At 44.9% G+C, this 14,166-nt stretch overlaps 1 protein-coding gene across 1 annotated transcript; it reads right to left on the bottom strand.

Annotated features, from left to right (window-relative positions):
• Positions 1 to 258: 258 nt before the first annotated feature.
• Positions 259 to 12,469, bottom strand: LOC115180261 (macrophage mannose receptor 1-like). The gene is made up of 6 exons (XM_029742205.1): positions 12,423 to 12,469; positions 2,732 to 2,793; positions 2,199 to 2,284; positions 1,732 to 2,097; positions 1,225 to 1,569; positions 259 to 909 (listed from the first exon to the last, which is right to left on the bottom strand). The coding sequence occupies exons 3-6, from the start codon at positions 2,233 to 2,235 to the stop codon at positions 545 to 547; spliced, it is 1,113 nt and encodes a 370-aa protein (XP_029598065.1). The 5' UTR covers positions 2,236 to 2,284; positions 2,732 to 2,793; positions 12,423 to 12,469; the 3' UTR covers positions 259 to 544.
• Positions 12,470 to 14,166: the final 1,697 nt, after the last annotated feature.

The raw sequence follows: 14,166 nt of genomic DNA, 5'->3' as shown, positions 1-14,166 counted from the left end.
CTTATATTTTGTTTATTTTTTAAAGTAAGAACAGAAATTGAGAGAAGGGATATTATGCTTACAATATCCATTATATAAAATATTTTACTTTATTATTATTTTTATTTCCCTAGTCATTGTTAACATGCATGATACTATTAATTAAATATAATTGTATTTAGACTATCTGGAGAATTAATTACAGTAACCTATAGTTACAATAGTGATGACTGTGTGTAAATCTAGGATAAATGAGTTTGCTTAATGGCAAAAGTATTATGACAAGAGAATATAACATTTTAATAACATGACATAATAATCTATATTTTATTGTTTAACATTTTTTATATATCTGAAATATCACACAATTTTATTCAAAGATTTTTGAGAACACATTATATCAATGACAAGGTATATCGTACATTGCATTGCATGCTGAAAGCTTAAACATAAAAACATATTTGTCAAGATGATTTCAATCAGTAATTACCTAAAAAGAACACGTTTCAATCAAAATGTGAGAAATGGTAAAGACAGTTAATTAAATGAACAAGGGGGAAATGTATTACAACTCTTCTTCACAAATAAAAAAGCGCTTGGACAGACAATCCTGATCACTCCACTTGTATCCCTCCTCCATTGCCATGGCACCACAATGGTTTGACAGAGGCTGTTCAGGCTGTCTGTCTCCCTCCCAGTTACTCCACCCCACTGGCAGCCCATTGGACCAGACCCAGAACCCAAAGAGACGGCTCTGTCTCAGACCCACCCACAGAGGACCAGTAAAATAAGTCCCATTGAACTTCTGCTTGATCACCCCCAGGTCTTCTGCTGTCTCAATACGCAGCAGTCCATGGTAATTATTCTTGCAGTAGCCCAGGGCCTGTTCCCAAGACATTATTTCACTGATAATGTGGATGCGAACTGATCCTGAAAGACATAAATGTGGTATTCCAGATATTTAACTTTTTCATATTAGCTTTTTTTAGCACCCATTTTAACTCTCAGATTTTAGAGGCAAGATAAGCAGGCACATAGTAATTTCAGTAATAGTTATATATCATTATAGCCTGGTGGAACCAGCATGATCGCATGTTAGCTTGCATTGTGTTTGACCTGACAGGTGAAGGGAATAGAAAGGCAGTGCCGAGTTCAGTCCTCTTGACCAGGCGATTATCCATATAGAGTAACAATCTTTCATACCAATAAGAAGCAGTTTGACTATGTTCCTCTTTGACAACTTACCTTCAGAGCAGAGTGTATCATCTGCTTCATTATTTTCTGGCAATGTGAGTATACCTATTTGAAGCAGGTTAAGAACAGTGTGATTATCTCCTGCTTGAGGATAGTAATTTGGACCATACTCTGTGGACCAGTCTCTGTAGGCAGATCTCCCTCCATCAGACCACTCCCAGTCATCATACAGCAGGCCGATCCAGTAAGGAGTGGTGCTGTTCATTCCTTTGTTCTTCACTTCCTCCTTCTGTCCCTCATTCCTGATGCTGACCAGGTCAGTGTAGTTCTTTCTGCAGTAACTCTGAGCCTTATACCAGGTCATGTTCTGTTCAATCAGGAAGGATTCACCAGGCCCTGCACACACAGAAAGGACTAACATTTTACTCTACTCAACTTTTCTACTCAAAAATTGATATCTAGATATTGTTGAAGAATTATAATATTATTAACTAGATGTTGATGAGGAGCAACAACATCCAGGAAATCTAATGTTTTTTGTGGCATGGAATGTTTTACCTTTTCTGTAACACATGAAGTATTTCTGCTCTGTACAATTCTCCCATGTTGTATTATCTTTGAGTATGGCTGCACACATTGGCTCTGTGCACGGGCTTGGAAGTGGTAACCATGCAGTGTCATTAACAATGTTTCCATTGGACCACTTCAGACTGTATTCTTTGCGATGGAGACCTATCCAGGCTTTATAGCTGCTATGAGATGTCTTTAACTGTATCAGCTGCACAGATTCCTCCTGATTGTACAAAGTGACAAGATCAGTGTAGTTCTTCTGGCAGAAGTCCTGTGCGGCTGTCCACTTTAATGTTGGTTTTTTTTTGAGATGGAACTGTCTGAGGCGGCTGAGTGCGGCTGTGCAGCAGACACCTGAGGACACATAAAACTAATGAATGATGAGAAGTTAGTGTGGTTTGTCATGTTGTGCATACAGTATACTGTATTGTGGTTAGGTCAGGTGAATTCTATACCTGCACAGAGTAGGAATAGGAGAGAGGTCATCTCCATGGGAACAGCAGGGTCAGGAGAGACAGAGGAGATGTGATGGGATGGTGTCCTGTGTGAGAATAAAGAGGTGTCATATTTAGGATTCAACAGTTATCACACTTTGGCTTTGAGTTGTTAATTTAATCAGGTACTAGTACTACAGCGCCTGCATCATTACAAGCGTTGAGCTGCATGATTGATCATTAAAAAAAGTCAGCACTGTAAACAACATCTGATATTATTTTCTGATAACACAAACTTTAATTAATTTAATATGCACATTTAGAGGTTAATAGACTAACATTTAAGTTATATTCTTATTAAAATAGTTTCCTTATTAGTTTCAACAAGAATGCTGTTTAAAAAAAATGGATGTTTAATAAGACAATTTGATGAATCCACATTAAAAGTGGTCCTTAGCTTACTGCAACTTTTATTAAAATACATGTGATTAGTTACTACTCAAAAACATGGTCAAATTTGATAAACTTTTAAAAGTATCAAAAGTCTGTCTCACCTGCTGTAGCTTTTGTAGAGAATAAATGGGTCTGGTATGAATGGAGTATGATGAGGTCTGACCTGTGTAGAAACAGTGTTAAGCTATGCTCTGCCTAACTATGTACATATTCAAAACACAAGGCCGACCAGTGCAATAAAACACATCATGAAGTTATTCCACTACAATAAAATGTCCTGGGTGGCACGCAAACAGCACATGGCCTTTATAAAGTACTGTCAATGAGATTCACAATTGTATCTTAAGACTTGAACACATGAACCCCACTTCACCAGCACCCCTCGCCCCAACCCATCTCTAAAATAGTAATAGACCTAATACAGTGAATGTGATGTTTATATTTATAAAGATCCCATTAATGGCACTTTGTAAGGCTATTGGATACTCTGGACATGTGTGAAATATAACTTTTCTGTAGGTGTTGTGAGAAGTATTGAGCTGTGTTTGTATCCATATCAGGGGATATCTCTCTCTGGGTTGGAGGAAACATGTATCATGGTATCCTGAGGACTTATTTCCTGATAGTGTAATGTGAGTCAGGCCTGGTCTGTCTGCTCTCTAGATGGGTTGGACAACAGAGACTGAGACACAACCAGAGAGGGATATCAACAGTGTGACAGGGCTGCATCGGCTTTCTGTCCTCTCTGGTTAGCCAAACAAACAGACAAGTTACCTCCAAAGTTTTCACATACTGTCACGACTTCCGCCGAAGTCGGTCCCTCTCTTTGTTCGGGCGGTGTTCGGCGGTCGACGTCACCGATCTTCTAGCCATCACTGATCCATTTTTTATTTTCCATTGGTTTTGTCTTGTCTTCCTTCACACCTGGTTCCAATCCCATCAATTACATGTTGTGTATTTAACCCTCTGATTCCCCTCATGTCCTTGTCGGAGATTGTTTTTTGTAAGTGTTTGTGTACGTCTGTACTGGTGTGCGTCGGGTTATGTTTACCCATTGATTTTGATTATTATGTTTTCCGGTGAGTTTTTTGTAATAAACTGCGCCGTTGGAAACACAGTTATTTCTCTCCTGCGTCTGACTACTCTGTCGCGAGTTAAACACCCCTTACAGAATCTCCGACCTTACTATGGAGTCAGCAGGAGACGGTACCCCGGCCATAGGAGTGGAGGAGCACGTCCAGGAGCATGCAGCAATACTACACCACCTTGGCACCACCATGGACCGCATTGTCCAGACAATGGACTGCTGGGAGAGAGAGGGAGTTCTTCCAGCGCCTCCACCAGCACAGCCGAGGTCTCCTGCTCCGTAGCTTGACGACTCATTGCGAGCTCACAGAACAGGGCTCCGGGCAGCCGAGCGGAAATGGAGGAAAACTAGCCTCCCTGCATGACCTGGCATCTTTCACTCCCTTCTCTCTACATTTTCTTCCTCTGTCTCTGCTGCTAAAGCCACTTTCTACCACTCTAAATTCCAAGCATCTGCCTCTAACCCTAGGAAGCTCTTTGCCACCTTCTCCTCCCTCCTGAATCCCCTCCCCCTCCCCCCCTCCTCCCTCTCTGCGGATGACTTCGTCAACCATTTTGAAAAGAAGGTTGACGACATCCGATCCTCTTTTGTTAAGTCAAACGACATCGCTGGTCCTGCTCACATTGCCCTACCCTATGCTTTGACCTCATTCTCCCCTCTCTCTCCAGATGAAATCTTGCAACTTGTGACACCCGGCCGCCCAACAACCTGCCCACTTGACCCTATCCCCTCCTCTCTTCTCCAGACCATTTCCAGAGACCTTCTCCCTTACCTCACCTCGTTCATCAACTCATCCTTGACCGCTGGCTACATCCCTTCCGTCTTCAAGAGAGCGAGAGTTGCACCCCTTCTCAAAAAACCTACACTCGATCCCTCCGATGTCAACAACTACAGACCAGTATCCCTTCTTTCTTTTCTCTCCAAATCTCTTGAGCGTGCCGTCCTTGGCCAGCTCTCTTGCTATCTCTCTCAGAATGACGTTCTTGATCCAAATCAGTCAGGTTTCAAGACTGGTCATTCAACTGAGACTGCTCTTCTCTGTGTCACGGAGGCTCTCCGCACTGCTAAAGCTAACTCTCTCTCCTCTGCTCTCATCCTTCTAGACCTATCTGCTGCCTTTGATACTGTGAACCATCAGATCCTCCTCTCCACCCTCTCCGAGTTGGGCATCTCCGGCGCGGCTCACTCTTGAATTGCGTCCTACCTGAAAGGTCGCTCCTACCAGGTGGCGTGGCGAGAATCTGTCTTCGCACCACGTGCTCTCACCACTGGTGTCCCCCAGGGCTCAGTTCTAGGCCCTCTCCTATTCTCGCTATACACCAAGTCACTTCGCTCTGTCATATCCTCACATGGTCTCTCCTATCATTCCTACGCAGACGACAGACAATTAATCTTCTCCTTTCCCCCTTCTGATAACCAGGAGGCAAATCTCATCTCTGCATGTCTGGCAGACATATCAGTGTGGATGACGGATCACCACCTCAAGCTGAACCTTGGCAAGACGGAGCTGCTCTTCCTCCAGGGGAAGGACTGCCCGTTCCATGATCTCGCCATCACGGTTGACAACTCCATTGTGTCCTCCTCCCAGAGTACTAAGAGCCTTGGCGTGACCCTGGACAACACCCTGTCATTCTCCGCTAACATCAAGGCGGTGACCCGATCCTGTAGGTTCATGCTCTACAACATTCGCAGAGTACGATCCTGCCTTACACAGGAAGCGGCGCAGGTCCTAATCCAGGCACTTGTCATCTCCCATCTGGATTACTGCAACTCGCTGTTGGCTGGGCTCCCTGTCTGTGCCATTAAACCCCTACAACTCATCCAGAACGCCGCAGCCCGTCTGGTGTTCAACCTTCCCAAGTTCTCTCACGTCACCCCGCTCCTCTGCACACTCCACTGGCTTCCAGTTGAAGCTCGCATCTGCTACAAGACCATGGTGCTTGCCTACGGAGCTGTGAGGGGAACGGCACTTCCGTACCTTCAGGCTCTGATCAGTACCTACACCCAAACAAGGGCACTGCGTTCATCCACCTCTGGCCTGCTGGCCCCCCTATATCTGCAGAAGCACAGTTCCCGCTCAGCCCAGTCAAAACTGTTCGCTGCTCTGGCACCCCAATGGTGGAACAAGCTCCCTCACGATGCCAGGACAGCGGAGTCAATCACCACCTTCCAGAGACACCTGAAACCCCACCTCTTTAAGGAATACCTGGGATAGGATAAAGTAATCCTTCTAACCCCCCCCCCCCAAAAAGATATAGATGTACTATTGTAAAGTGGTTGTTCCACTGGATATCATAAGGTGAATGCACCAATTTGTAAGTCGCTCTGGATAAGAGCGTCTGCTAAATGACGTAAATGTAAATGTGACGCAGGGGGTGTCACGTCCTGACCAGTATAAGGGGTTATTTGTTATTGCAGTTTGGTCAGGACATGGCAGGGGGTGTTTGTTTAGAGTGTTTCTGGGTTTGTTGGGCTATGTTCTGGTTAGTTTATTTCTATGTTAGTTCTAGTCTTTCTATTTCTATGTTTAGTTAATGGGGTTGACCTTCAATTGGAAGCAGCTGCTCCTAGTTGCTTCTAATTGAAGGTCTTATTTAAGAAGGGTGTTTTTCTATGGGATTTGTGGGTTGTCTCCTGTTTTGTGTCTGTGCACCTGACAGGACTGTTTAGTGTTGTTCGTTGTTTTGTATACGTGTTTCTTTAGTTTTTTCCTTCTTTTCAATAAATAAAGAAGATAAGTATACACGTTCCCGCTGCACCTTGGTCCATCCTTACGGCAACCGTGACAGGGGGGTCATACGGAGAGAATTAGTCTCTTCCTCATTGACTCTTCTACCCTTCCCGTGGTGCTGGGCCTACCCTGGTTAGGTTGCCATAACCCCACTGTTTCTTAGCCACAGAGGGCTCTCACGGGGTGGTCGCAAGAGTGCTCAGGTAGGTATTTAGGGGTTTCCGTTGGCTCTACAATGGTGGAGAGTCCAGACCAGGTCTCCACCGTGCACATTCCCCCTGAATATACCGATTTGGAGCTCGCCTTCTACAAAAAGAAGGCGACTCAATTACCACCTCATCAACGGAGCGATTGTGTGATAGACCTCCTGGTAGACGCTTTTATTTCCCAGGAGTCCCGTGTATCCCCTCTCACAGGCGGAGACGGAAGCTATGGAAACATATGTCTCCGAATCCCTGCGTCACCAGTACATTCGGACCTCCACTTCACCTGCCTCCTCGAGTTTCTTTTTTGTGAAGAAGAAGGAGGGAGGTCTGCGCCCGTGCATTGACTATTGGGGTCTGAATCAGATCACTGTGAGGTATAGTTACCCGCTACTGCTCATAGCCACTGCGATAGAGTCAATGCACGGGGCGCGCTTCTTCACTAAACTAGATTTCAGGAGCGCTTACAACCTGGTGCGTATCTGAGAGGGAGACGAGTGGAAGACGGCTTTCAGTACCACCTCTGGGCACTATGAGTACCTCGTCATGCCGTACGGGTTGATGAATGTGGCATCAGTCTTCCAAGCCTTTGTAGACTAAATTTTAAGGGACCTGCACGGGTAGGGTGTAGTGGTGTATATTGATGACATTTTGATATACTCCGCTGCACATGCTGAGCATGTGTCCCTGGTGCGCAGAGTGCTTGGTCGCCTGTTGGAGCATGACCTGTACGTCAAGGCTTGGAAATGCCTATTCTTCCAACAGTCCGTCTCCTTCAGAGGGTATCGCATTTCCACTTCAGGGGTGGAGATGGAGAGTGACCGTATTGCAGCCATGCGTAATTGGCTGACTCCCACCACGGTAAAGGAGGTGCAGCGGTTCTTAGGGTTTGCCAACTACTACTGGTGGTTTATCCGGGGTTTTGGTCAGGTGGCGGCTCCCATTACCTCACTGCTGAAGGGGGGCCCGGTGCGCTTGCAGTGGTCAGCTGAGGGCTCTGTTTACCCGTGGCTCCCGTGTTGGCCCATCCGGATCCCTCTTTGGCGTTCTTAGTGGAGGTGGACGCGTCCGAAACTATGATGTGGGAGAACGGGAGCTGTTGGCTGTCTTCAAGGCCTTGAAGGCGTGGAGACATTGGCTTGAGGGGGCTAAACACCCTTTTCTCATCTGGACTGACCACCGTAATCTGGGGTACATCCGGACGGCGAGGAGACTGAACCCTCGTTAGGCAAGGTGGGCCATGTTTTTCACCCGTTTTGTATTTACCCTTTCCTACAGACCAGGCTCTCAGAACGTTAAGGCAGACGCATTGTCCCGGCTGTATGACACAGAGGAGCGGCCCATGGATCCCACTCCCATACTCTCGGCCTCTTGCATGGTGGCACCGGTGGTGTGGGAGCTGGACGCGGACATTGAGCAGGCGTTGTGTACAGAGCCTGCTCCCCTTCAGTGTCCGGCTGAGCGTCTGTACATACCGTCTGCTGTCCGCGATCGGCTAATGTATTGGGCCCATACGTCACCCTCCTCTGGTCATCCTGGTACTGGTCGGACGGTGCGCTGTCTTAGTAGAAAGTACTGGTGGCCCACTTTAGCTAAGGACGTGAGGGTTTATGTTACCTCCTGCTCGGTGTGCGCCCAGTGCAAGGCTCCTAGACACCGTCCCAGAGGTAAGTTACAACCCTTACCCGTTCCACAACGGCCTTGGTCGCACTTGTTGGTGGATTTCGTGACTGATCTTCCTCCTTCACAGGGTAACACCACGATCCTGGTCGTTGTGGATCGTTTTTCTAAGTCCTGCCGTCTCCTCCCTTTGCCCGGTCTCCCTACGGCCCTAAAGACTGCGGAGGCTCTATTTACACACGTCTTCCAGCACAACGGGGTGCCTGAGGATATAGTGTCTGATCGGGGTCCCCAGTTCATGTCGAGGGTCTGGAGGGCATTCATGGAACGTCTGGCGGTCTCGCTCAGCCTTACCTCAGGTTTTCACTCCGAGAGTAACGGGCAGGTGGAGAGTTAACCAGGATGTGGGTAGGTTTTTGAGGTCTTATTGCCAGGACCAGCCGAGCGAGTGGGCAGCGTTTGTGCCCTGGGCAGAGATGGCCTCGCTCTGCCACTCCTCCACTAACCTTTCTCCCTTCCAGTGTGTATTGGGGTATCAGCCGGTTCTGTCTCCTTGGCATCAGAGTCAGACCGAGGCTCCTGCGGTGGTCGACTGGTTCCGGCGCACGGAGGAGACATGGGACGCCGCCCATGTCCATCTTCAGCACGCCGTACTGCGCCAGAAAGTTGTCGCAGACCGTCTCCGCAGTGAGGCCCCGGTGTTCGCACTGGGGGACCGGGTCTGTCTCTCGCCCCAAAACCTTCCCCTCCGCCTGCCCTGTCAGAAGCTGGGTCTGCGGTTTGTGCGGCCATTTAAAGTCCTGAGGAGAGTGAACGAGGTATGTTACAGGTTACAACTTCCCCCCGATTACCGCATTAACCCCTCATTCCATGTGTCTCTCCTCAGGCCGGTGGTGACTGGCCCGCTCCAGGAGTCTTAGGTGCGGGAGGTTCCTCCGCCCCCTCTGGACATCGAGGAAGCCCCGGCGTACTCTGTTCTTTCCATACTGGATTCGAGACGTCAGGCGAGGGGCCTTCAGTACCTTGTGGACTGGGAGGGGTATGGTCCGGAGGAGAGATGCTGGGTCCAGGTGGAGGACGTGTTGGATCCTTCTATGCTGCGAGATTTCCACCGTCTCCATCCGGATCGCCCTGCGCCTCGCCCTCCAGGTCGTCCCCGAGGTCGGTGCCGACGCGCTGACCTCGGGGGTGGTACTGTCACGACTTCCGCCGAAGTCGGTCCCTCTCCTTGTTCGGGCAGTGTTCGGCGGTCGATGTCACCGACCCTCTAGCCATTACTGATCCATTTTTCATTTTCCATTGGTTTTGTCTTGTCTTCCTTCACACCCGGTTCCAATCCCATCAATTACATGTTGTGTATTTAACCCTCTGTTTCCCCTCATGTCCTTGTCGGAGATTGTTTATTGTAAGTGTTTGTGTACGTCTGTACTGGTGTGCGTCGGGTTATGTTTACCCATTGATTTTGATTATTATGTTTTCCGGTGGGTTTTTTTGTAATAAACTGCGCCGTTGGAAACACAGTTATTTCTCTCCTGCGTCTGACTTCTCTGCCGCCAGTTAAACACCGCTTACACATACATTTTTTCTATGGTATACATTTCTGGTACCCTAACTTTGCACTAACTTTGTTGCACTTAACAAAGAGTTGATTTATTAGAACTAAAAAAACATTAAAATTATCACAGTGATGCCAATGGTTATTTGTTATTATTTGTACAGTATACAGTAAATGCTTAGTATAGTGCAGTATTTGGCAAACTATAACGTTGTCTATTCACCATGCAGAGGTCATGAACTGTTTTGGTTCACCATCATAGAAACACCTCCAGTCTTCCTGGAGCACACATTTGAATGACTGCATCACATGCAAATAGATTCCAGTAATAGCCTTCAGTTACTGTAGTGACTTCATACATTGATGATTGTGTGTTATGCAGCAGAGGAGACTATAAAGCTCTGTATCAGCTTTTTTGGGTCTAATTTAGCATTTAGGCAGAGAGATGCAATAGAAACATTAACTGAGTAAAACGCTTTGCAAAAGAATAACACTCCAAAATTAAAATCATAAAGGATATTTATGTGAGCTTGTTTACCTGGTACATATTGGACTCCACATTTCTGAACAACATTGCATATGCAAAATTGATCAAAATAGGTGTTTGAGAAGACCTAGGTCTGTCTGAGTACAATCATGCTTTTGAGCCATACAGGCAACCACTGACCATGTCCCATTTTAACACATTTTGGTCATATTGGAAATATTGGAATATAATATTAGGTACTCTGCCTAACATCAATCACTATAATCTTAGAGAAAATATCTTGATGTGAATAGTTTTTTATCAGAGTCCAGTTCTCTGTGTGTTTCAGACCTAGGCAAAAAATAGTTGTATTTTGTAATTTATTTGAAAATACACATTTTCCAAATACTCAACGTAGTTGAATATAGTTTATATAGAGGTTCAACTAAAATGTAATTATTTTCTTTGAATATAAATACAGGTCTCAGAAAACCAAATAATATTATGCAAGTTATTTGAAAAAACATATATATTATTATATTTTATGAACAATCAAATCTTGATATAGTCTAAATATATGATCATAAGCACATGGTTTGGAGGGCTCTTAGATATGAATCTTAATATAGCCTATAGCTAGTATGAAATACATGACGGACTGGAATCACCTCAACATTAGAGCAGACCACTTTTGCAGCTTCAAAATGACTAAAACATATATTTACATAACGAGTGAGACATAATACAGTAACACTTGACATCAAGTCCTGTACATCAAGTACTATACATGTTTGGTAACTTTGTGATTATTACAAAAGCAAAATTGTTGTTACATACACAGCAAGTGTATTAAAAGGAGAGTTAAGGTCACCTTGTCCCCTTATTAATGAGTCCAAGTGTTTGACATGGGGGAGGGGACCAGTAACTTTTTGATCCAACTTTATCAATGTAGAAGCAACAGTCATTTTTCATACTTTGATCTGGTTTCCTTCAAGTATCATCCAATTTCATGAAAAACATGATTTTGACTCTTCATGACCTTAACACTTAAGAATTTGCTGTTGTAATAATCACAAATTACAACACACGAATAGGACTTTATGTATAAACTACAGTATATTCGACTACCTCGAGTATTTGAAAAGTTGGTATTTTCAAATAAACTACAAACTACAAAATTTTAAGTATATTAGCATGGGTACAGGCTACAGGGCAGGAGATCCCATCTGTTTATCTACAACAGAGTGGAGTTTTTTAAAATTGTGAATCTCGATACAGAGGCCTAGAGATTCACCATACAACAGAATATGATACACTTTGTTGTTTATTTGGAGTTTTATTGTCCCCAGGAGAGTTTGTTCTTCCAAGGTCGGCACATTCATGAAGATGCCTTATTGTAGATATGTAAATATTGTATATTGTGTATGTGGTATTAGTTGGCACTCTCTTGGTCCTCAGAGACAGTTGAGGATACATGGTGCGAAAAGCAGCGGAGGTTAATATAGAGTTGTTGTATTGTGCATGCATTCATTCCCCGCTAAGATAATGTTGAGCTTAATATATAGTAACTACTTCACAACCTAATGAATATCTGCTTGCCTTGAATAGCTGTCATGTTGAAAACGTTTTCTCCTGTTTTGTGCCAACTGAACATAATCCTGATGTGGAGCAGAGGACTTTTGACCAGACTTCCAGTTGTGTCATGGCCCTGGCAGTAGCCAGACACAGAGATGCTGGGTGCATCCCAAATAAGATCCTTGTCCTTTTTTAGGGCATTACTTTTCAAAAGTATTGCACTATGTAGGGAATAGGGTGCCATTTGGGACGTAGCCTCTGTGTGTTGATGAAGGGCTATTGGTCTTCAAATGAAACAAACATTACTGTATCCAGGTATGTAAATGATTAGCCATGAATAGCTGCAAAGAGAACCAGGGAATATATATTTAAATAGGAATACACTGAGTCAAGGCTGTAGACTGATAACACTGACACACCATCTTTGCATATGTCCTTCTATCTTACTAAGGCTTGATGTTTGTTTAAACAGTGAAGCTATCCTAGCACTGTACATTAAATAAGGTTGTGTACTGTGCTGCATGTGTTTTCCAATGAGAGATCAAGATGTCTTACCAAATGTCTTCCTCTTCTAGCTTCTCTGAATAGAGAGAGAGAGAGAGAGAGAGAGAGAGAGAGAGAAATAGGAAGAGATGGATATATAAAATGTCTGCACACATGACTGTAAGTCGATTTGGATAAAAGCGTCTGCTAAATGGCATTTATTATTATTATGTTGTTACATATTATTATATTTGAGAGAGAGGTAGAGAGACAGGGATCAGTTGTTTCAGGTCAGGTGAGATGAGGTGTGTGTAGGTGTGCAGAGGTCCTAATTAGAGAGACCCCTTTTCATCCAAACCAAGTGAAAAACTTGACTTTCAAATAGGATCTTTGTTTACTTTCACAGGCAGCTGTCTATCTGTTCACTGTCTGTAGCACCCACAGAGACCGACTTTGAGGAAGTGTAGTGTGGGATGGGTACTAAATGGCACCCTATCCACTATATAATGCACTACTTTTGACCAGGGCCCATAGGGAATGTGGTGCCATTTGGGACGTACCCATGGGTGGGCAGAGCACTGTACATTTAACGTTGCATATAATCTACAATCATGAATGTTGTAACACTTGAGCCATGTTGTAGTTGACACAACCATGTAGTAAATAGACATTTACATTTACGTCAGTTAGCAGACGCTCTTATCCAGAGCGACTTACAAATTGGTGCATTCACCTTATGATATCCAGTGGAACAACCACTTTACAATAGTACATCTATATCCTTTTTTTGGGGGGGGGGGGGGGGGTTAGACGGATTACTATATCCTATCCCAGGTATTCCTTAAAGAGGTGGGGTTTCAGGTGTCTACGGAAGGTGGTGATTGACTCCGCTGTCCTGGCGTCGTGAGGGAGCTTGTTCCACCATTGGGGTGCCAGGGCAGCGAACAGTTTTGACTGGGCTTAGCAGGATCTGTGCTTCCGCAGAGGTAGGGGGGCCAGCAGGCCAGAGGTGGATGAACGCAGTGCGCTTGTTTGGGTGTAGGGCGTAGACAACGGGTGTAGACAACGGCATTTTGTCGTCAACACACTTGAAAGTCATTTAGCAGACGCTCTTATCCAGAGCGACTTACAGTAGTGAATGCATACATTTCATACATTTAATTTAATTTCATGCATTTTTTTTTTGTACTGGCCCCCCGTGGGAATCGAAACCACAACCCTGGCATTGCACACACCATGCTCTACCAACTGTGATTTGGCAGCTGGTATCTTAACTCTGGGATAGGGGTCCCGCTAGCGGGACAACTTCCGGTGAAACTGGAGGGCGCGCAATTAAAATAAATAATCATAAAAATGATTGATATTAAACATTTACGAACATACAAGTGTTTAGTATCGGTTATAGAGGGACAGTTTCGGTAGGCAGATCTCCCACCATCAGCCCACACAAAGTCATCATACAGCAGGCCGATCCAGAAAGGAGTGGCGCTGTTCTTCCCTTTGTTCTTCATCTCCTCCTCCATTCCCTTGTCCTGATGCCGACCAGGTCAGTGATGGGTTGGTGTCCTGTGTGAGAATATGGAGGTGTCGGATTTCATTGCCAACTTTCACTGTATTGTGAGTACCTTCATTGTAGCAAGAGTTGCGCTGTTTGGTAAAAACCACATTTAAACACATACGCCGAGCCTTCATGAAGCACTTAAAGATAAGATTATAACTTTTTCAGACTGAAGGAGTATAGTGGGAACTCAGGCATATATGTACACATACTGTACACTTGTAATAGCATTCTAAAGCTAAGCTCTGTCGAACTAGG

This window comes from Salmo trutta, chromosome 40 (assembly GCF_901001165.1).
Source record: "Salmo trutta chromosome 40, fSalTru1.1, whole genome shotgun sequence".
NCBI lineage: Eukaryota > Metazoa > Chordata > Actinopteri > Salmoniformes > Salmonidae > Salmo > Salmo trutta.
The sequence above is the reverse complement of the archived record's forward strand: the minus strand, read 5'-3'. Positions and strand labels throughout refer to the sequence as shown.

Excerpts from the sequence above, each read along its gene's own strand:
- LOC115180261 (XM_029742205.1), bottom strand. The coding sequence starts at position 2,235 with ATGGAGATGACCTCTCTCCTATTCCTACTCTGTGCAG. Across the intron at positions 1,570-1,731 it reads CTTCATGTGTTACAGAAAAG|GGCCTGGTGAATCCTTCCTG; the intron begins GTAAAACATTCC and ends CTGTGTGTGCAG. Across the intron at positions 910-1,224 it reads TGATACACTCTGCTCTGAAG|GATCAGTTCGCATCCACATT; the intron begins GTAAGTTGTCAA and ends TATGTCTTTCAG.